This window comes from Sebastes umbrosus, chromosome 17, assembly GCF_015220745.1.
Source record: "Sebastes umbrosus isolate fSebUmb1 chromosome 17, fSebUmb1.pri, whole genome shotgun sequence".
Taxonomy (NCBI): Eukaryota; Metazoa; Chordata; class Actinopteri; order Perciformes; family Sebastidae; genus Sebastes; species Sebastes umbrosus.
The window spans coordinates 15,627,613-15,650,045 of NC_051285.1; the positions used below are offsets into that span (position 1 = coordinate 15,627,613).

Below are 22,433 nucleotides of genomic sequence, written 5' to 3' on the forward strand. Positions count from 1 at the left end.
AATGTGAGTATGTGCTTTACACAGCACACCATAATACATGTAGCTATGCAATTTGAGTGAGGCTCTGGCAACATACCGATGAGTCAGAAAACCATCAGCTGTGTCGTGAGATAATAGATGTCCACATATTGAGCTGGAAAAAGCTTTTTGGACTCTGAAGTCGTTTTCCCACGTGTAGTTCTGTTCCCTTGGTCTTTTAGTTGTTGTGGGATTCACAAACTAGAGTTGTTCCGCCAGTCTATGCACCAATCCGATACCATCATTTATTAACACAGAAAAAACTTCTTCAACTTCTAACCGGAAATCAATTCTTTTTCGCAGCTCCAAAAAAAGTAGCCTTCACTGTGCCATCGCCCTGGCTGTATCATTATCTGTATTTGTTCATGTTTTACAAAGGATTTAACCAGAGCCAGGCCATACAACAAAGATAGTAATCATATCCATACATGGTCGGTAATAGTAGGTTGTTAAATAATAATAATAATAATAATAATGATAATAACTTTTTTTTTCACGCTGGAATCGGATCAGTACTCGGTATCGGCCGATACCACAAGTTCAGGTATCGGAATCGGTATCGGGAAGGAAAAAATGGTATCGGAACATCTCGCAAAAAAACAAGTGTCGTAACATTAAAGTTAATTCATTGGACGGTTTTGGGGCCCTGTGCTATATTGCACCATAGGGTAATAGCGATCAAAATAAAAACAGGCATTTACAGCATTCACCATAGTGGTCTGACTGACATTGTCGGATTTGGGTACTCGATCAAAAGAAGCCCCCATAACTAGAGTTTGTGTGTGCAGCAGGGGAAAGGTTGTCGTGTCATGTTTTTGTGACTGTGCTTGTGGTGCATTCATGGTTTGTCGGATGTTTTGACAAACATAAGGTGAAGTAGGAAGTATCTTTCATAAAGGAAAAAAAGCTGCTGAGCCTGAGGTGAGAACAAATGATTTGTTTCTTTGCACTCTTTTTTATTTCATCAACCTGTAACTCATTAATGGTTCAAAGATTATGATTGAATGTAACATCATACTTTCAATAGGCCTTTTTTACCGGCTGACTCAACGTCTTCCCTCAGAATAAAAATGTCACTTTTGATTTAAAAGAAACAAGACATCTTTGACCTTCTCTTTGTGCAGCTTCTCTGTCTCACTTTCCCTTTTCAAAGATGTGCCTTTCTTCTCATGAGCTGACTTTTCCCCTCTCTGTTGTGTCCCTTTCTGAATATATCGTTTGGGAACAGAGAGGCCTTGTGGCTTCGGTGTTACGACCGTTTACTCTCTGTTATCTGATCGGTCATGGCTGCATTCAGGGGAACCTCAACACGGCTTCCGAGCCGACGGTCATCAGCCCTCGTAATAAGATGAGGAATCTTTCCGTCCCCGCTGGCTTTCTGAATATCTAACTGCATCTGCTTTGGCAAACTCATAAAATTGTCACGTCTCCAGGTACTCTGTGTTTGTTCTGCTGAGATAAAGGAAATCAAATGTATGGAGGACAACTCTGTCTTTCTCTCTCACACACACGAACAAAAACTGTAATCTCTGTGTACTTCAGCAGGAAAATAGACGAAGGTGTATTGACCATTTGTTGCAGAAACAAATCAAACTTTGATGTTGACAAGTTGCTTTCTGCCTCTCTTTCTATGCACACAGAGAGACGCAGATTAGGGCTAAATGAGCCAAAAATACGGTCATGCATTCAGTAAGTAGTTATTGTGGAATACAAACCTGCCACCCTTTGTTGTTGCCGACAACGGCGTCCTCCATGAACACATTCAGGACTGACGGCACTAATGGTCTCTAATGGATGGCAGGCAGCTGCAGAGCCTTCACAGACAAATAGCAAAGGATACATTCCTCTCTCCTCTCTCCTCTCTCTGTCGATATCCAACCTTTTTCTGGGCATAGAACGGGAGACGGGAGGGAGAAGAGGAAAAAATAGAGAAAAAAAGATGGAAGACTTGTTCCTTTAATAGAAAAAATCTTAGAAAAAAATTGAGTCGTATGTGTGTTTGTTCACTCCTTTCTTAATATTGCATATGAATGGTCTTTAGGATCTCCAACATCAGCTGTAAGGTCTACATTTGCATCTTTCAAGTGTACAAATTACAAAATCTTGATTTTCATGTTTTAAATTAATCTAGGTTATTTAAATGAATTTCAATTAGGAGAGACTACGTTTCGAATGCATAATCATTAATTACATGATGCATGATAAGATGAATAGTGCAACGTCTTTGGCGATTAGACTCCATCGTGATGTAATATATTAAAGGGGGTAGTGACGCCGTAGGAAGATTATCCCCCTGGAGTCTAGACACTGGTGGTGGTGGTGGTGGTGAAGGGAGTACTGAAGATCCAATGAAGGGATTTGGAGCAGGACTGGGCACTGAATTTGATGAAGACCGGAGGTGATGGAGTGGAGGCGGGTTGCGTCGCTTCGTATTGCAATGACAACTGACAGCAGCAGAGAGGAGAACAGTTTTAAAATTTGATAGCAAAGATGTGATTGGCTCAGGGAAATCTTGGCAGAATCTGGTTGGTTAACTAAGAGTGAAACGCCCGTAGTCAGCTGATAGAGTAGGAGACGGTGAGATAAAGACAGATTTGTGAATGAGAATGTAAGGAGAGTCTTCCTGACTGAACTTAAACTAAGCTTCATATGTCCCATTTGAATTAAGGGCAAATAAGCTGTAAAACTACTTGAACTCAAACATTTTGTAGACAAAGCCACTGATGTGGGACTTTGTTTTTGGGAACTGGACATTATTCCGAAGGCCCATTGCTCCGAAAATACACACACTTTCCGTGCAACAAACAGAAGCACATGGATAATTATTATGCAGAATGACATCATTAGACCTTCCCGATTTTATTTTTTTCATACTAGCGAAGGCACCACCCACCACTCTGCCTCTTATTACTCGTTGCCTTGAATTCGTTGGTTGGGTTGGTTAGGTTTAGGAATGAAGAGTGAGGCTAGCTAGGTTTAGGGTAAGAATATCAGGGTAAACCAACCAGAGGCGGAGTAGGACGGGCCATCTTCACCATGGTAGGAAAAAAAAACTTGTGACCAGGAAGGTCCGATGATGTCATTCTGCATAATAATTAGCTATGTGCTTCTGTTTGTGATAAGGTGTCAGGACATTTTCTGGACTATTGGGGTTTCCGATCAACGAGCCGTCGGAACAATGCCATGGCACGTTGTTGTTAAGGTTTTGCTCATTTGATTAAATGAACAAAAAAAAATTCTCCATATTTTGACTTTATTATAGCAATCCTTACCAGTTATATCACGATTTCACGGTTATATACGACACCTTTCATGTTTATTTTAAATCCGCCCTTCCAGGGGGATCAGGATGATCCTGCTTTTTGGCATCTAAACTATCCTGATCTCTGCCTATAACCACTGGAAAAAATGCAGATACAACACTTAAAGCATGATTGGATTACTAAATCCAGATGATCAGAATCTTCTGATTCAATAAAACTGGAAATCCTATATTATTATGTGTGTTCATTGCCGTGTCATGCGGACGATTATTGACAGGAAGTTATTACCAGTTATTAAATGATGTTGTTTCAGCCGAGTCACGTTTCAATTAAGCCTTCTCATTATGAATACGGATGCAATGTCATCACAGCTTTTGAAGTCACTGAGTTCTCATTATCTTGCTTAAAGTTAAAGAACTGTATCTATCCACTACCTTCAGTCTCACACAAAGAACTCCCCAGAATGGGCTGAAATCTGAGCTGCATCCCGACAGCCAGCCAGCAAGCAACAGTAAATATATTTTCTGACATTTGCCTGCTCATACTCCCTTGCCCAAAGCAAATAAGACAACAGTTGAAAAGCAGCATTGTTTAACTTGTACACATCCACAGGTTAGTGGAGCTGCCTGAGTCGACAGAATGAGGTCTGTGGGGGTAGGAGGAAGGAGAAACACTGACAGAAAGAAATACAGAGAATATATTCTTTGTCTCACTCAGTCCAAATAATCTGAATTAGTTTATTCTTTGATGAGACAAGATGTATACATTTGTGTACCGCATGAAAGACATATCTTCTCAGGACAGGTCTCACCATTAACTGAATTGGCAGTGCGTTAAAATAGATCTAATTTGGTGGTCTTGCATTGACGCTGATGTGTACGCACACACACACATAGAAACAGGGATGTACTGTCACCAGTGCCAAGCCTAAAGATATGTCATGTGCTCATATCAACGTGTCACGCCTGCTCAGGCTCGGTACACAGCCTGCAGAGATAACCGGTGTTGCGAGGGACGGGAAGGGACAGAACAAATGCAATAATAAATGAGAGAGAGCAGCTGTCGTTTAGCCAAACTGATTACAACTCTACTGCCATTTACTGTAGGTGTTTAGCGTGGAGCCGGCAAAGCAAAGCTATCCATCCCTTGGCAGGCCAAATGACAAGAGATAGTGTGCTCGCTGACATTTCTCTACATTTGTCAGCTCTGTGATCGTTGCAGCAGCGCATACACAGACCGCCGGAAAAAGAATGCAGCGTATGTGCCAAACACCTCTTTTCACAGTCACCTCGAGGGCTGTAGACGTTTACCAGTGACTGTCAAATTACAGCAGTAAGTAGGTAAAAACACATCTACTGTAGCAGTCGGCATTGATTCGGTCAATCTAATGTAAGACTTGTGGCAATACAATTAATTGTCACAAGTTCTAAAAAGCTCTTTTCAAAGTTAATTGACTGTTACTAGAAGTGATCTCGTTGGTAAATAACTAGGGCTGTCAATCGATTAAAATATTTAATCATGATTAATCACATGATTGTCCATAGTTAATCGTGATTAAGCGCAAATTAATCGCATATTTTGTATCTGTTCAAAATGTACCTTAAAGGGAGATATGTCAAGTATTTAATACTTTTATCAAAATAACAAATATGCTTACTTTATGCAAATGTATGAATATATTTATTATTGGAAATCATTTAACAACACAAAACAATGACAAATATTGTCCAGAAACCCTCAAAGGTACTGCATTTAGCATAAAAAATATGCTCAAATCATAACATGGCAAACTGAAGCTCAACAGGCAACAACAGCTGTCAGTGTGCTGACTTGACTCTTACATGCCCCAAACTGCATGTGATAATGTGACAATGAAATGACTATTATTGGGGGTTAACATCATCACACATGAATACAGCTGGGCTCATTGGATCCACAAGAGCCTCAGCTTTCATGCTTTATGTAATTCCAAGACTGTTTAGGGTCCCCAGTATGCAGAAATATTCAAATACACCATTTTAGTATAGGCAAAAATAACACATTTATACTGCATTAAAAAAACTGGAAGGGTTTTTGCCCCAAACTGCATGTGATTATCATAAAGTGGGCATGTCGTTGGTACCAATAGAACCCATTTTCATTCACATATCCTGAGGTCAGAGGTCAAGGGACCCTTTTGAAAATGGCCTTGCCAATTTTTCCTCACCAAAATTTGATTGGTACCAATTGACTCCTCAGGTTTTCTCAGTTTTATATGATACCAGCATCGTCACTCCAGCTTTAAAACTGAGCCCGCTACAAACTAATGCGTTAAAGAAATTAGTGGCGTTAAAACGGATTTGCGTTAACATGTTATTATTGCGTTTACATTGACAGCCCTATAAATTACACTTTTAATGTCATTCTTTTTCATCAATTTTTAATTGATCAAGTGTTTGATATAGAGTACAAACTAATTAAGGTTTGTGTTGTAGTTTGAGAAGAAGTTACATAATATGTGTGGGTTAGGGAAGGTATATCTGGGAAAGAAACTTTGGGAAAGAGACATATCTTAATGCTGGCTTAAAGCTTCAGGATGTTGAAACACAGTTTCAGTTCTTTAGATACATCTTGTATCGTTTCTCACCGTTCAGCCAGCTGCTCTTTAAAGTATTCTACAAACAGACTGTCTAATGGCCTTTGCTCTTCAAATCTTTGTAGAGACGTTACAGAACCAGGATGCTCTACTTTTTTATATGATTTCTCCCAAATTACCATAAGATTAGAATATTCTTTCATGTGGCCTCACATGAAAGAAAATACAAACACCTGTACACAAATAATCAACAATAATCTTTTCTGCTGAACCCAAACAGTCACTCACACGCTGCGCTTGAACGATGTGTTCTCCGAGTCACTTTGATGGAGAGCGGCTCAAATTAAATAAGGTTTTTAGAAAGAAAGGTGTTGTACTTGCAAAAGGAAGGTTTGCATAAATCTCTCTAGCAGCCAAGGCCACAGAAACAGAATGAATGGTTTTTTATCACTCTCAACAATCCACATATTGTCTTTTTTTTGCCCTTTGCATGGTTTTGTTTTGCATATCACAATGCAACTTTTTGGATACAACAGGCATGAATCATTTTCAAGGTGTCGCCACGTTCTGAAATCTGAAAGTAGAAAGTCCACTTTGAGGACCATGGAGTGTCTTTTTCAACAGGCCATCCAATTTCAGCGAATCCATTTCAACTCTTGTATCTTGCCAAATTCTCATATGGCCTTTTTCTCAGTGTGTTATTGCAGTATTGATTTCAATTCCCGTTATGTCTTTTGGAAGATTACATTTTCATATAAGTAAAATGTCTAAGAATGTATGAGTATGGTTCACTGTACGCATTCATTTTCAGATTCAGGTTTTTGAGGTCACATTTCGATATGATTTTTGATTGTTTATGCATTTAAATCTATTCATCCATACATTATTTACACAAACACAGCTCGGTTTGGCTAGCTGAAGTACTATTTTTTATTTTTAAAGAGGCAATGTACCATGAAAATGAGCCTCACACATTTTTGGCATTAGCAATTACCATACCAACAAGTTTAGCATTTCAAAATGATTGAGCCAAATTGCATGTCCTTGTGTGTACATAATGCCAAAATCTGAATTGTCAAATGGATTTTTGTAGTTACGGTGAGGAAAGATGCGTGTGGTTAAGTATTTTTTTTGGTCAACAATATGCACATGTTAAGCATTGTACAAAAGAGGAACAACAAAATAATAACATACCACTGATCTTTCTTTTCCATTTTTCAGTTTCCTGCTGTTGCCATCTCGCATTCATTAATGTCTCTCAGTGTGCCGCCACTACTGTCTCTCTTTCTTTCTCTCTGTCTATTTGTCTTTGTGTGAGCATAGTGTGCCCCAATAAACATAAAATGTAGAGAATGGACATCAAGCTCCACACAGTTTCTAGTTTGTACTGTTTAATAACTCACTGTTTGTCTTTGTCTGTTCCAGCTTTAAGGGACAACAGGATTGAGCTGGTGCACGCGTCGTGGTCGGAGTTGACCATCAGCATCACTGACGTCACGCTGACGGATGAAGGCATGTACACCTGTTCTCTCTTCACCATGCCTGTCAGAACAGCCAAAGCCTACCTGACTGTCCTAGGTGAGTGTTATTTGATATTTATTTATTTCCTTCTTAAAGGAAAGGTGCACACACATTTCGTAAACCTCAACCTTTCCTATCTGGTTTACCGTAGTTAAGAAAATCCTACATTTCCCAGAATTACTTTGAGCAACAGGTGTTGCTTTCAGCTGTGGAGAACACATTTATAGAGCAAAAAAAATTGGCAGATTAGTGAGAAGAAAGGAGCAAAGAAAAAGCTGCATCTCTCACTCATCTACATTCCATGTGGCTACAATGAATTATGGTCTGTGTAGGCTACTGTTTGTAGTATTTTGTGCATGTTGGCTCATTGGAACAGCTTACTAGGACACTGAATGGAACTGAGCCATCATTCATGTTATCAATTTCTCCTGTGCTTTTCCTACTATGACAAGTCAAGTGTGTAGGTTTTAGACCTTAAAACAACAATACATCACCAAACATAAAACGGGCCCAAAAATGCAAGGTATAGTACACTGCCAATAGCTGTAGTAAGCAAAAACGTGTCAAAAGGTTGCAATGAAATTTAGGTGGAAAGCTAGGCTAGTGGCCAAGGGAAAAGTGAGTAGTTTTTGTGCAGATCCAATAATATTTCAAAGGTTTGTTGTTATTGGTAACATTTTTATGTAGACAAATATTATATTTTTAATTATATATCCACAAACATTTTAGAAAGGTGACAAATAAAAGTACGTCTTTTCATAAATATGAATATTATGATTGTTAATCATTTAAAAAATTGTGGAGGGTCCAAAATCAATGTCTTGAATATCTTTGTGGAAGATATCTGACGTTCAGTTCCCACTTCTAACAAGGCTTGTGAACCAAAAGTAAAACAACGTTGGTATCACGTGGTATCTCTGGGTCGTCAGTTGCTGTGGAAAAAACAGATGAATGGCTGAGATTGACGTTAAGTGCCTGGCAATGACTTGTTGTGAAGTAAATGCAAAGAAACAGGGTAGGGAGAATGCAACATATAGTGGCTTAATGTTATCAATGTTATCAATTGCACCTTTAACAATGCAACATTTGGAAGGAAAAAAAAAACCTCACATGTACGTAATGATTCTATCAATATATGTATTCAATTTTGTGTTTAAGTTAATTTCAAAAAATTATTACTGAAACACCTCCAGACAATTGTGCAACCTTGGTGGAGGTTAAGATTACAGTGCATTCTAGTTGTTGTTTTTTGGTTAATTTTTTTAGTTTAAATAATTAATTGGTTTGTTTTTTTCCTTTAAGACAAACAAAAATTAACAAATGAACTATGGTTACAAATAGCATATTGCTTATGCCAGCATCTGCAGGCAAATAAAAACATACTGTTGGGCCCTCCAGTGATGTTTGTGTTGTGATCATCGCCCCACACAAACATTGTCTCATTTCCTGCCACTGGGCTTATTATCTTGCCAATTAGTTTTCGCTAATGTTAATAGATGTCCTAGTGCACTCCAGGACCATTAGCTGACTCTCTGTGTTAACAAGCATTCAGAGAATTAGAGACATTAAAGGCTACTGCTCAATAAGGATATGGAGAAAATTATTTTGCAATACTGAACAATAGTTAATGGTGCAAGCCAGGAAACAGTAGGGGGATTTAATAGACATACAAAATGGTCTGGGAATGGCCTGGTTTATCTGCCACCATTTCAGGACAGCGAGTGCTGGGAATGAAAACAAGAAAACATTGAAAATGATTTGGACAAAATACCAAACAGTTAAATAAATGTGCAACACAATGAGCTCGCACATTCAGATCCAAAATATTTTGGTGAATAAATACAAACATGTGCTTATCTATTACTACAAAAACAATTTAATTATGAAAAAAATAATAAGAAATAAAATCATTCAAAGTGCAAAATGATAAAGTAGTAACTCTAGGGCAGTCATTCCCAAAGACTGGGTAGGAGAAGATTTTATTAGAGTCGCCAAATAAATTTGCAGAATTTCTTCCATAGTCTTTTATTCAAAATTTACATTTGCAGTACACTTTTGTGCCACATGATCCCTCATGTGGCACAAAAGTGTACTGCAAATGTAAATTTTGAATAAAAATGTTTGTATGGTTCTGATAATTGTAGCCTACTTATAACATTGAATCTAATATGAAAGGCTAGCGTACATTCTGTTTGTTTTACTGATGAGAGGAAAACAATGAGAGCCTGTTAACTTCACCTAAATGCATTTATTTGGGCTCATTTAAAAAGTATTTAACATGTGTATGCATGTGTGTATAATGTTTACCATCTTAGTGTGTTAGCATTCCAGCATTTGTTAATTGAACTAAACCCAAAGTACAGCTGAGGCTGATGGGAATGTCATTAGTTTTGCAGGTATTTGGTCATAAAACAAATTACTGGACAAATTAAAATGTTGACCTGATGGTGGGGCTGGATGTAAAGGTTAAAGGGTCACCAAAGTTATTACAGTTCATCCTGAGGGGCACATGAATGTGTGCAACACATTTCATCGCAATCCATCCAAAAATTGTTGAGACATTTTACTCAAAACCACAGATGTCAACCTCTTGGTGATGCAGAGGAAAAGTCAGGGGATCACCAAAGTCATTAGAATTCATCCATCGGGGGGTCATGAATGTCAATCCATCCAATAGATATTTCAGTCTGAACCAACATGGTGGATCGACCGACATTGCTGTCCCAAGAGCCATGCCACTAGATTGGCGACATGACAGGCTTAACATTCAAATATTTATTTATTAGCAGTAACTGACTTTGATTTTGGTTCTAAATAACTTCTTATAAAAATGACCCCTCTGCACTTTGTATAAAATGCATCTTAATAAAATGTGTACAATAGCATAAAGCAATGTGATAAAAATGAAACTACAGGAATTATCAGTGAATTATTGAACAGGAAGTTTTCACCTCACATTAGAAATCTCTCATTTCTTTTTCATGTCTTGAAAACGCTGTTGGTCGTGCTTAAACAGTCTTGCACACACACACAGATACGCCACAGCACATACAAATCAATGACGCACAAATGAGCGGAGAAACACACACACACACACACACACACACACAATGCTCTAAACTCACACACACAAACACACAAAGGGAGAGAAGGATTAGCAGCCTCTAGCCACCCAAGGGGAACGCGACTGTATGAGATGAATACTGTATTTGATCTGTTCTCGTTCTGTCTCGGAGAAAAACCATCAAACACTTTTCTGAGTCAAAACACACTTACTCGCTCACACGCGGCACAGTGCTTAGTTAGATATAGTGACACTTCACACAATTGAAACCTATGCATTGAACAGAAATGCAAAGAAAAACATATAGCTTTTATTTAGATGGGGAGGGATAGATCTGACTGCATACTGTATCTGCCATGCAGCAGCCTTTGTTAGGATTGTGGATGCTGTTTGTTCCTTCAGAGGGATGGTAAACAGGAAGAAGGAGCCTGGTAATAAACCTTGCAGGAGGCGGTGAGACAGACAAGGCCAGATTCAGTCAATGGCATTGACTGACAGACCTTTCAGACTCTGAGCCTGAGGCAGACTTATTGCTCATTGACATTAGAAGAGCAGACTTTACACACTTAAAACACTCATTATAGGAAAGGCCAGTAATTAACATTTTCTGTACAACCTCGTGGCCTCCTCTGTGGTCACAAGCCTTACAAAGGCATTTACGCACACACACACACACACACACACACACACACACACACGCACACAAAAAACATGTTTTTCAACTTTGTGCTATTTCAGCCTGTTCTCATTCCCAGGGCGTCAAATACTGAAGCTTTGTCACGGCTGTCGGCGTTAGATACTGACACTTAAGGCACCCTTTAGCGTCGGTGGGAGCCGCACCGGGCTTTCCATTAACTACAATGTAAACCCATCCACGTCAATATTAAACGCTCAGGGAAATTGCACCGGCAGTGTGGTGACGAAGCTTTAAGAGCGAGAAGACACACACTGGGCGGGCAGATGGATCCAACAAACACAAGGCTTTCATCCAGACCGCTGTTTGTGTCCTGTGCATCATGTTACAATCTGTTTTATGTTCTGTGTTCACAGCGTTCAGTGTCATTTTCACTGTACGAACGTAGTAGTTTCAAGCCCAACCATGTAGTTTTTTCCTAAACCTACCTTTAAACTATAGTGATTTTATTGCCTGAACCTAAGCAAGTGTTTTAATTTACTTCACAACATTAAGCATGTTTTTACTGCGACCAAAAAGAGTGATGCCAAAGGGTCTGACAAAGCGTTAGTATATGACAAGTTGGAGTAAGAATGCATTGGCTATTTGGCTGGATATTTCTAGTTTACTGTTGTCATAGCTGCTATTTCTTTAGTAGAAAATAGCACTGAAAAATACACTGATCAGCCATAACATTATGACCACTGACAGGTGATGTGAATAACATCGACTATCTCGTCACAATGGCAACTGGCAGTGGGTGGGATGTATTAGGCAGCAAATTAACATTTTGTCCTTGAAGATGATGTGTTGGAAGAAGAAAAAATGGGCAAGCGTAAGGATGTAAGGGCCAAATTGTGATGGCTAAACGACTGGGTCAGAGCATCTCCAAAACAGCAGCTCTTGTGGGATGTTACCGGTCTGCAGTGGACAGGACCTATAAAGTGGTCAAAGGAAGGAATACTGGTGAACCGGTAACAGGGTCATTGATGGCTCATTGATGTACGTGGAGAGCGAAGGCTGGCCCATGTTGTCCAATACAATAGAATAGCTACTGTAGCTCAAATTGCTGACAAAAGTTAATGCTGGTTCCGATAGAAAGGTGTCAGAACACACAGTGCATCACAGTTTGTTGCGTACGGGGCTTCTTAGCCGCAGACCGGTCAGGGTGCGCATGCTGATCCGTGTCCACCGCCAAAAGTGCCTACAATGGGCACGTGAGCATCAGAACTGGACCACGTAGCAATGGAAGAAGGTGTTCTGGTCTGATGAATCACAATTTCTTTTACATCATGTGGATGGCAACGAGTTCGAGGTGTTGACTCGGCCTCCAAATTCTCCAGATCTCAATCCAATCGAGCATCTGTGGGATGTGCTGGACAAACAAGTCCGATCCACGGAGGCCCCACCTCGCAACCTACAGGACTTAAAGGATCTGCTACTGACGGCTTGGTGCCAGATACCACAGCATACCTTCAGAGGTCTAGTGGAGTCCATGCCTCGACGGGTCAGGACTGTTTTGGCGGCAAAAGGTGGACCTACTCAATATTAGGGTGTTGGTCATAATGTTTTGGCTGATCGGTGTAGATTTCTTTATCTAATCATTTTGCCTTAATAAGTCATCATTTCGATTTTTTTTTTTTACTTTGGAAGTCAAAATTTAGATTTATTTAATCTTATAATTTTAATCTAGTATTTTTTTAATCTATTAATAATTGTATTTCTTAATTTTGATTTGAAGTGTTTTGACCATTACTCCATTAAAACGGAAATAATGGTAGCAGTTTTTGTCCCTGTAAATGTATATCCTACTGTCTACTGTCAAGTGTTGTGACCAATTATTAACTGAATTGGAAACTGTTCACACCAAATCTTCAAATCTGTGAGCATCACAAACAAAACTTTATTCACCACTATTGTATTTGAGTTGAGGCAGAGACAGAACTATCTGCATGGCTAGCTACCACTAGAGGTATGTGAGAAAATATGTTTCTTTGTAATTTGGGTGAAGCGACCCTTAAAGATGAGGACGGTCCAGCGGTGAAGCAGACCGTCCACCGCTGTGTTAGCCGGAATCCTCCCCGATGCGTTCTCGAGCAGGACGCTGCTCAGGGATGCTGCTCTGTAGTCTGCTCTCTAATCTCCCCGCAGGAGCGCGAGCTGGAGGAGAATTTCCAATAAGGCATAACAATATTATTGTTGCATAATGACGTGCCGCTGTGTGTAAATTAGTTCCATCGCTGTGATCTCCTGTTCCAACCTTCAGGTGTGCCGGAGAAGCCAGAGATCGACGGCCTGACGAAGCCCGCCCTGGAGGGAGACCACATCACTCTGACCTGCATGACTCAGGGCAGCAAGCCCGCTGCCGACCTGCGCTGGTTCAGGAATGAGAAGGAGGTCAAAGGTATGTAACATCTGCATTTACATCTGCATCACTGGGTACACAAAAACAGTGTGTGTAATGTCATACAGACAGTATGTCAAGGGTAAAATCACAGATGTTCCTCCTTAATTGGACTACATATTTGTTATTGTTAGCAATTTAGTTACTTATTATAGTTGTAAAAATATAAAGTTAATCATTCTGTGCTATTAGTGATGTTGCTACAGTAATAATTATTTACTAATATTTCCAAAACCAAGATATAGTTTCCCTTTAAACCACTCAATTAAGCCCACAATCTCCTCTGTGTTGACAGACACTAAAAAATATTGATTATCACATTTCAGCATGGGTCAGACCGTGCTTTGTAATAAACAAACAGAGCACAAATGTGCCTGGAAATATGAATTTGTGTTATTAGAATACTTTGAAAATGGGCAGAATTTTTCATAAAACTGGTAGCATGAAAGTGCTGCAGCGGATGTCTCAACAGTGTATTTTTGTTCCGAACAAGTTGTTTCTAATAAAGCAGATTCAGCATGTGTCCTCTGGCCTGAGACCGATACATTAACCTCCCTTGTTATCTGAGGACTGTTCTAAATCACACTGACTGGACTACACACCTCATTTCCACCCTGCTCCTGCTCTGTTCTACTTGATGAACCATCCGCTTCGTAATTGTTTGAACGGGAGAGAGAGAGAGAGAGAGAGGGAGAATACTGAAGAAAAGAGAGCTAGGGACATGAAATGAGGTTTTTGAAGAAGAGAGAAACAGATGCAGTTCTGTATCAAATGAAATGCAGAACCCGGTGGGACAGACTGTCACAGATCATCAGCACAGTTGCAGAACTTTTTTCTTACAAAGGTCTCTGTGCTGTTCCACGAAATAGATTAAAGGCAGGTAACGAAATGCAAATCACCCTTTTCTAATTTAAATGACTGCAAGTGTAAACAAAGAGATAGGATTGAGAATCACAGCTTTACTTTTTTTTTGTATATTAGAGCTGCCAAAAAAACAATGCCAGTTTGGAAAGATGCTGTCAAAATCTTTGTGTAAGCCCACAGATCACTGAAACTCAGTAGTGAGAATAACAAGCAGCCAGGTGTTGCACATCCTAAACGCCCAATTAAATGTAGAAAAATTTCAAGTAAAATTGCATTTGGGATGCGAAACACACAGACACTTCACAGAGTTAATTTCCCTGCTTATACAAAGGATTAATAAACCACCAAAATATTTTTTTTCGCCAAAGCATGCATAATGTTTCTTATTAACTTTGCATACTAATACTTTGTCTTTCTGCTATCAGTTGTTTTTTCTTCTCTGGTATCACTAACAAATATTGGCAAGGCCTGTCTTCTATCTGGCACACATTTATTCCCTTTCCTAAATGAATGTGCAATGTTTTTTTACAGTATTTTAAAGGTACAGTGTGTAGGCGGGATCTAGTGGTGTGGTTGCAGATTGCAACCAGCTGAGTAGCCCTCTGCTCACTCACTCCTTTCCAAGACTGCGGTAACGTGAGCTGCCGAGTGCAAAACCGTGGTAACGCCGTTTGCCTCACTCAGAGGCCATCCTTACCATAATAACACTACTTTAGGTGCAACGGAAGTCAGGCCGCAGAAACATGGCGCAACACTGCGGACTCTGTGAAGAGGATCCGCTCCCTATGTAGATATGAAGGGCTCATTCTTGTTGTTGTATTTTTATTATTGAGGTTCTGACAACAATTACATACACGTCCGTTCCAAAGTATAGAACCATTTTTTTTTCAGCGTTTCTGAACAACTTTGAACAACAATACACAACACAAAAACAGCAGGAGTCACAACTTTGCAAACATGATACAAAACACCACCAGGCTGACATAATTACATTAAAATGAATGTCATCTGTTCCAATGTTGTTAATTAGATAGAACAATGTCTAGTCCAGATGGGTCCACCGTGTCCAAGACTGGTTGCCATATCTTAACAAATCCCTCGATATGAAGGGCTCATTCTAAGCTAACGAAAACACAACGATTCTTAGTTTCAGGCGATTATACACTAATGAAAACATAGTTATGTATATTATATTGCATGTCTGCGAATAGATCCCCCAAAATGCTACACACTGTTCCTTTAAATAACTTTTGGAGTACAGGTTTCTAATAGACACACCTTAACAATCATCTAGTATCTGAGAGTTTTTCCCCCCAAAAAAACCCTGAACCAGCATGCTAACTGCTAATAGTCTTCCTATCATTATGGTCATTTATACTTGAACATCATTAATATGAAACGGAATACTTGAAACTCTCTATAACCATTATCTCACTTTTATGTTCTATAAAGAATAATCGTATCAATATTTCACTCATTAAATGCTGCTTACGAGTAGATCCCCAAGTCGCATATTGGTTGTTTTAATCTTGCTAATCACCACGTTTTTGTAATGCATTATAGTAGTTTGTCACTCCACTTTATGTTTCCTCTTGTGGCCCTTCTGAGGAACATGGAGCTTATAGAAGAAGAATATACACTAATTAGCGGAGTGAGTATTTTTCCTTAAAGGCTTATTGTGTCTCTGTGGGTGATTATTGCCTCTCCCAGTGGCCCACTACTGAGAGAAGAGCTCCCTGTAAGGCAAATGGAAATGTAGCCAGGACATAATGTTCTTTTAATTTACCACAGAAAGTTAACAGGTAGTCAGAGATATCCTTGGTGGTTTGAAGTGAAGGTAGTCTCAAGAGGATACGCCTTCTCATTAAGGTCAGATGCTATAATTCTCTCCTCAACTTGGCACACTACTCCCTTTAATTTGGGTCTTGTGCAATTTTAAATCAGTATATTATCCACGGTGACAAGGTTGTAGTTCTTTGCCCGGAAAGGACACGAATAGTTCTGCTTTATCCTTATGTGTGAAAGTATGCATGTAAAACTTTATATTGTTGAAACTAATAATAATAGAAGGCAGTTTTATTTATTTATACAAATCTGACATTTGGATAAAGTCTCAAAGATCTGTTTTCTGTTTTGGGACAATGTTACCAAGATTTCTTTTACAAAAAGAAACTACATAATGCTGATATACAGTATATGCGATAATAATGCGTTGATGCAAATTCATTTTAACAGCACTAATTTCTTGAACAAATTAACGCAATTAATCTTTCAGAAGTTGTAGCGGGCTCAGTTTTGAAGCTAGAAGATACTGCTATCATATGAAACTAGAAAACCTACGGAATCCATTGGTACCAACCATGTCACACTAGCGAAGGCGGTTAAATAACGTTCCAAACCTCAAGATATGTAAAGGAAAATGGGTTATATGGGTACCCACGAGTCTCCCCTTTACAGATATGCCCACTTTATGATAATCACATGCAGTTTGGGGCAAGTCATAGTCAAGTCAGCACACTGACACACTGACAGCTGTTGTTGCCTGTTGGGCTTGAGTTTGCCATGTTATGATTTGAGCATGTTTTTTATGCTAAATACAGTACCTGTGAGGGATTCTGGACAACATGTGTCATTGTTTTGTGTTGTTAATTGATTTCCAATAATAAACATAAACATACATTTGCATAAAGCAAGTATATTTGCCCACTCCCATGTTTATGAGAGTATTAAATACTTGACAAATCTCCCTTTAAGGTATATTTTGAACAGATAAAAATGTGCAATTAATCACGATTAACTATGGACAATCATGCCATTAATTGCGATTAAATATTTTAATCAATTTACATCCCTAATATATAATGAAAAGAACATCAACATTGTGTGGTTTCTTTTTGTAAAAGAAATCTTGGTATCATTGTCCCAAGAAAGAAAGCAGAACCTTGAGACTCTGACAAATGTCAGATTAGTAGATTTTGGTCCGATCTGGTATTGGACTCATCAAGAATGTTCGATCGGAGGTGACGTTTCGGCCCTCGCTGAATTCACTGAAAAGCTCTCTTGGTGTCTGCGTGCCATTACACCCTTTCTGCCCCGGCTTAAGCCCAGACAGCTCAGCCTTCTATCTGGCATTAGGGTTTCTCAGGGTCCAGATAAGCAAGCAGATAAGCCGAATCAATGCTGGTTTTGCACACAGTTTTAAGCATATATCGTGGTATCGTTCCATTTAATTAACTGTAGTTGAGAGATGATATTGAATCTGTGTCATCGCCTTCATTCAGACTCCCTCAGAACATCCTCTTGACGAAGTGAAGATCTGATTTTCATCACCTCTAACCAAACGAAATCCATGAACTTTTATACACATCTTGTCCTTGTCGCCATTATCTTTTTTTATTACATCATGGAGATTATATATAAACTTAGAAAAGTAGGTATAAATGCTGAAGCGCCCGTTGGATTCAAAGGTGAAGGACACATTGATCCCTTGATTAATATCCTGTCGTTCCTGACAAGTAGGTGTCTGTTTTTAATTAGCAGTCCGTCGCTCAGCATGATACATTTGTCAGACATATTCAGGACGTGTTTAGTTCAGGAAAAAGTCCGTCCTCGAGATTATAATCGACACATTTACACATTTAGTTCTTCTTTGTCGCACCATAAATTAATTTCTTCCACTACTTGGTCCACTTTCTTGTGTTAATAAGAAGGTGTGAATTATTATCTGGATACAGTCAGTGTGACTTGTTACATATCTCACCATTATTTGTGAGACTCTTTTACCACATTTAAAAACCGACAATATAAATAAACACGTAGGAAAGCAAACACAAAGAGCAGCGCAGGTTAATACACAATGTATGTATGCATGTGTAGGCGTGTGTGAGTGCACTTGAAGTGTTCATCATCCTGACAGGATCAGGGTGTGTTCAATGTGAAAAGCCATCTGATTGTGGGCGACCATGCTGGGAATAAATGACAATTGTGACATATTGGTGTGGGATCTGGGGGAATAGAGAAGATTATATTACCAGCAGAGCCACTGGAGCAGTCCATCACCCATTCGCATGCAGTTAACGGACACCCTATGCTAAGTGTGTGTATGTGTGTGTGAGTAAAAACAGACAGATGGAGCAGACAGCCTGCATGTAAGGACATAAGCTTGCGCGTGTGGAACGGAATCCAATATTCTTATTTCTCAGTCTCTTTGTCCCTCAGATCCCCTCAGTCCCCACCCAGTAATGATATATTTCTATCTCAGTTACACACCGTAACCCGGAGAGACCTCTGCCAATATCACCACATGTAGCACTTGTTTACACACCACTGAACCAGAGGGAGCTGTGTGGAGAGACCGAGCAAGACGGAGATGAAATGAATATTTATTTCAAATAAGGGTGGGGATGTTCGCTATCGGACTAGTATTATCATACTCCCTGACCTAAACTGTAGAGGTTATTGCTTCATCATGTTACGCGATAACTCTATTCCAAGGGGGCTTAAGGAGGAAAACACAAAGATTTGATTCAAATTCGCTCGCGGTCACATCCCCGTCCTGTTGTCAAACTTGTTAGTCAAGGACAAGGAACTATTACTGCAGAAACAACGTGCACTATTTCTGGTCGTTGTCTGCTGACTTTCCAGTACGCTATCACTCAAGTCTGCCTGCGCGCCGAAGAGTTGGAACAGTGACTGAACAACCTTTTCAAACAGCGCTGGCTATTTCCTCATTTATGGGTAATTGTCCTTGACTACTGTGAGTGAGAACAGAATAAGGTGGCCATCATTATTCCAAGGTTTGCTCTGGAAGGAGCTATCGAGGAGAGTGAATAGGCAATAGCTCCCGGAGCTTATTTCAAAGAGGATGATGTTGAAGTTGATGAGCCCGCTAGTGGCATTGTGAGCACTAAAATAAGAATTAAGTTCAGGAATTTCAAGTCTTTTTTTTTCAGTTTAAAGGAAAAATGCATTTTCAGTCATTTCGGCATGTGTTCGACAACGTTGCACACTGCTTAAAAAAAAGTCTGTGTTGGGACTACATTTATACTACCTAGGTCCCTGGGGTGGTGTGGATCAATGACCATTAAAGATGTAATTTCAAGATGGCTCCTGCAAGTCACAGTGGCATGAATAAAAGATGTCGCACACACAAAAATGCATATTCACCCTCTATATCCTGTGTGCAGCACAAGCACAAAAGTACTTGCAAGCATGCACACATAAAAATAATAATAATAATAATAATAATAATAATAATAATAGTAATAGTGATAATAACTTAATTTATAGAGCACTTTTCATACAAGAGATGTAGCTCAAAGAAAATAAAAATGCAACACATTTAAACAAGGACAGATAGGCAATAAAATTAGACAATAAGAGGACGGTATATGCTAAAATATTAGGGCTGTCAACCGATTCAAATATTTAATAGCGATTAATCGCATGATTGTCCATAGTTAATCGTGATTAATTGCAAATTCCTGTTCAAAATGTACCTTAAAGGGAGATTTGTCAAGTATTTAATAGTCTTATCAACATGGGAGTGGGCAAATATGCTTGCTTTATGTAAATGTATGTATATAGTTATTATTGGAAATCAATTAAACAATGACAAATATTGTCCAGAAACCCTCACAGTTACTGCATTTAGCATAAAAAAATATGCTCAAATCATAACATGGCAAGCTCAAACAGTTGTCAGTGTACTGACTTGACTAAATTGCCCAAAACTGCATGCGATTATCATAAAGTGGAAATGTCTGTAAAGGTCAGACGCGTGGGTACTCATAGAACCCATTTTTATTCAAATACATATATTGAGGTCAGAGGTCAAGGGATCCCTTTGAAAAATTTTTTTTTTCATTTTTCCTTTTTTGTAGCGTTATTCTCGACAATTCAGTATGACATGGTTGATACCAATTGATTCCTGAGGTTTTCTAGTTCAATATGATACCAGTATCTCTTCAAAAATCGCAAGGGAAAAGCACAAATGTCATATTGAATCACTCTATTTCCTCATTCACAACATCTCTTACTAAAAGGCAGGAAAAGGGTATTCAATATAGGCTATATATACCTACGCAAATATACTATGAACTGTGCTTATCTTTGACCTGTTAAAATGTATTATTGCTTGGTACTTTTTCATTTTCTTTTTTAATGCGTTAAAGAAATTTGTGGTGTTAAAACACATATTTTGTTATTTATCACATTTACTTTGACAGCCCTATAAAATACTTAAATAAAATTATAAACAGAGACCATTAAGAATAATAAAAATGAGAGATTAGTAAAAAAAAAAAAAAAAATCTAATAATAATTAGAATTACATTAATTATAAGCTAAATCAATAGGTTTTCAACTGTCATTTGAAAATGTTCATAGAGTCCGCATCTCGTATTCCTTTTTGAAGGGTATTCAGTCATTTTGATGCCTGTTTTCTTGTGCGTATAATTGTGTTTATTTAAAAACCCAGCAGTAGAAAATCTGAGAAATTGTAAAGGCTTATAAAATGTGTAGTATTGCAGTGTTCATGCCTGAAATGAGATATGTTGAAATCTGTTAGATTGGAATATTAATTAACATCAAGGCCCTGATGAGGCTCAGATGAGACAAAGCTTTCTGGTTTATGTTGTTTTACATCTTTTTGTAGCATCACACCTTTTAAGTTTCTGTCAAACTCTTCAACCACAAGATGGATAGAATGAAAAGCAGAAATATCGTGTACATGAGTATTCCATGCACCACCTCTACTTTCTTTCTTTCTTTAAACTTGTCTCACCTTTATTAGATATGCCCAGGTAGAGGTGTATCCAGCATATCCTCTGTCTCTGGCATCGTGAGAGTGTGTGATCAGGTTAACAGACTTAGACTCAAGCACTGTGGCGAAGGAAGAGGAGATCAGATTGCTGTACGCCCACTGTCTATGCACATTAAGAGCAACATCCTGGAGGTGGAGCACCTGTCCAGTTTTAAATGCCAAGGCACCGACACCGAGCAGACCTCTCCTTTTGAGCTCCGGTGAAAAAAACGTCATCATGAATCCACATTTCTTAGCTGTGAATGCTGGGGGAGTTTCATGTCAGAGAGGACATTATGACGGGTCTGCCAGGCACTGATAGAAACTCAACAGTGCTCCCTGGTCGTAGTCACCCGTCCGTCAGTTAAGCGCAGAGTGGAGCTGGTAAGACAGGTCAGACAGGGGAGGGTGCTTACAGGCTGCCAACAGGCCCAGCTCCCTGAATGCAGCACGGTAGTCAGAATATGTGAGAAGACGGTGAACGGCACAATATATCATCTCCACACCTCACTGGAGCTGGAGCCTGCTGTGTATTAGTGCTCTTGTTTTAAAGTTTAGCTATTGCTGTGCGTCTGACAGCTAAAGGAAAGCACGCAGACTAGTTAGTAATCTGGCAACATATTTTTTCCTGTTTGCATTGTGAATGTTATTACATCTAAATGAGTGTTTTGTATCATCCTCACTCGCACCCACAGGCGATTTTACAGGCAAATTGTTTTAAATCTCAGATGGGATGCAGTTCAGGGTATGTTGTTGAGTCAGCCCTCGGACCCCTGCTGCCAGGATTAGTCAGCGCTGTCGTTGTTGTTGTTTTTGTTAATGATTCCTCCTCCACCACAGCACTCCTCTCCTCTTCTGTCTCTCTCGCCCATCCCACCATCTTCTGTATTTGGGTCACCCCTCTCTCCTGTGAAACGACATAAAAGGGTCAGATTCTCACACTTTTCCGCTTGTCATTTCCATTTCTAATCCTCCAAGGCTCTTTCTCGGCTCGCGCCAACGATGCAGAGCTCTGAGCAGTCAGCTCACAGCCAAATACTGCCAGGCTTTTTGTTAAGGAGAGGTTCCACAGGTGAATATGGTAGGATGGTGTGCATTATTTGTATTTGAAAAAAAAAAAAAAATTAGGGCTGTCGAAGTTAACGCAATAATTAACGCAAATTTGTTTTAACATTACTAAGGACACAGATTAACGCAACTTGGATTTTTAGGTTGTAGCCATACTTGCATCATATGAAACTAAAAAACC

The 22,433-nt window shown here is 39.2% G+C and overlaps 1 protein-coding gene across 2 annotated transcripts in view; it reads left to right on the forward strand.

Moving 5' to 3' along the window:
* LOC119475267 (cell adhesion molecule 2-like) overlaps positions 1-22,433 on the forward strand; it is a 252,243-nt gene that overhangs the window by 198,136 nt on the left and 31,674 nt on the right. For both annotated transcript variants that reach the window (XM_037747783.1, XM_037747784.1), the window contains exons 4-5: positions 7,282-7,434; positions 13,381-13,518. In XM_037747783.1, the coding sequence (XP_037603711.1) occupies positions 7,282-7,434; positions 13,381-13,518 (291 nt within the window). The remainder of the gene's footprint in view (positions 1-7,281; positions 7,435-13,380; positions 13,519-22,433) is intronic.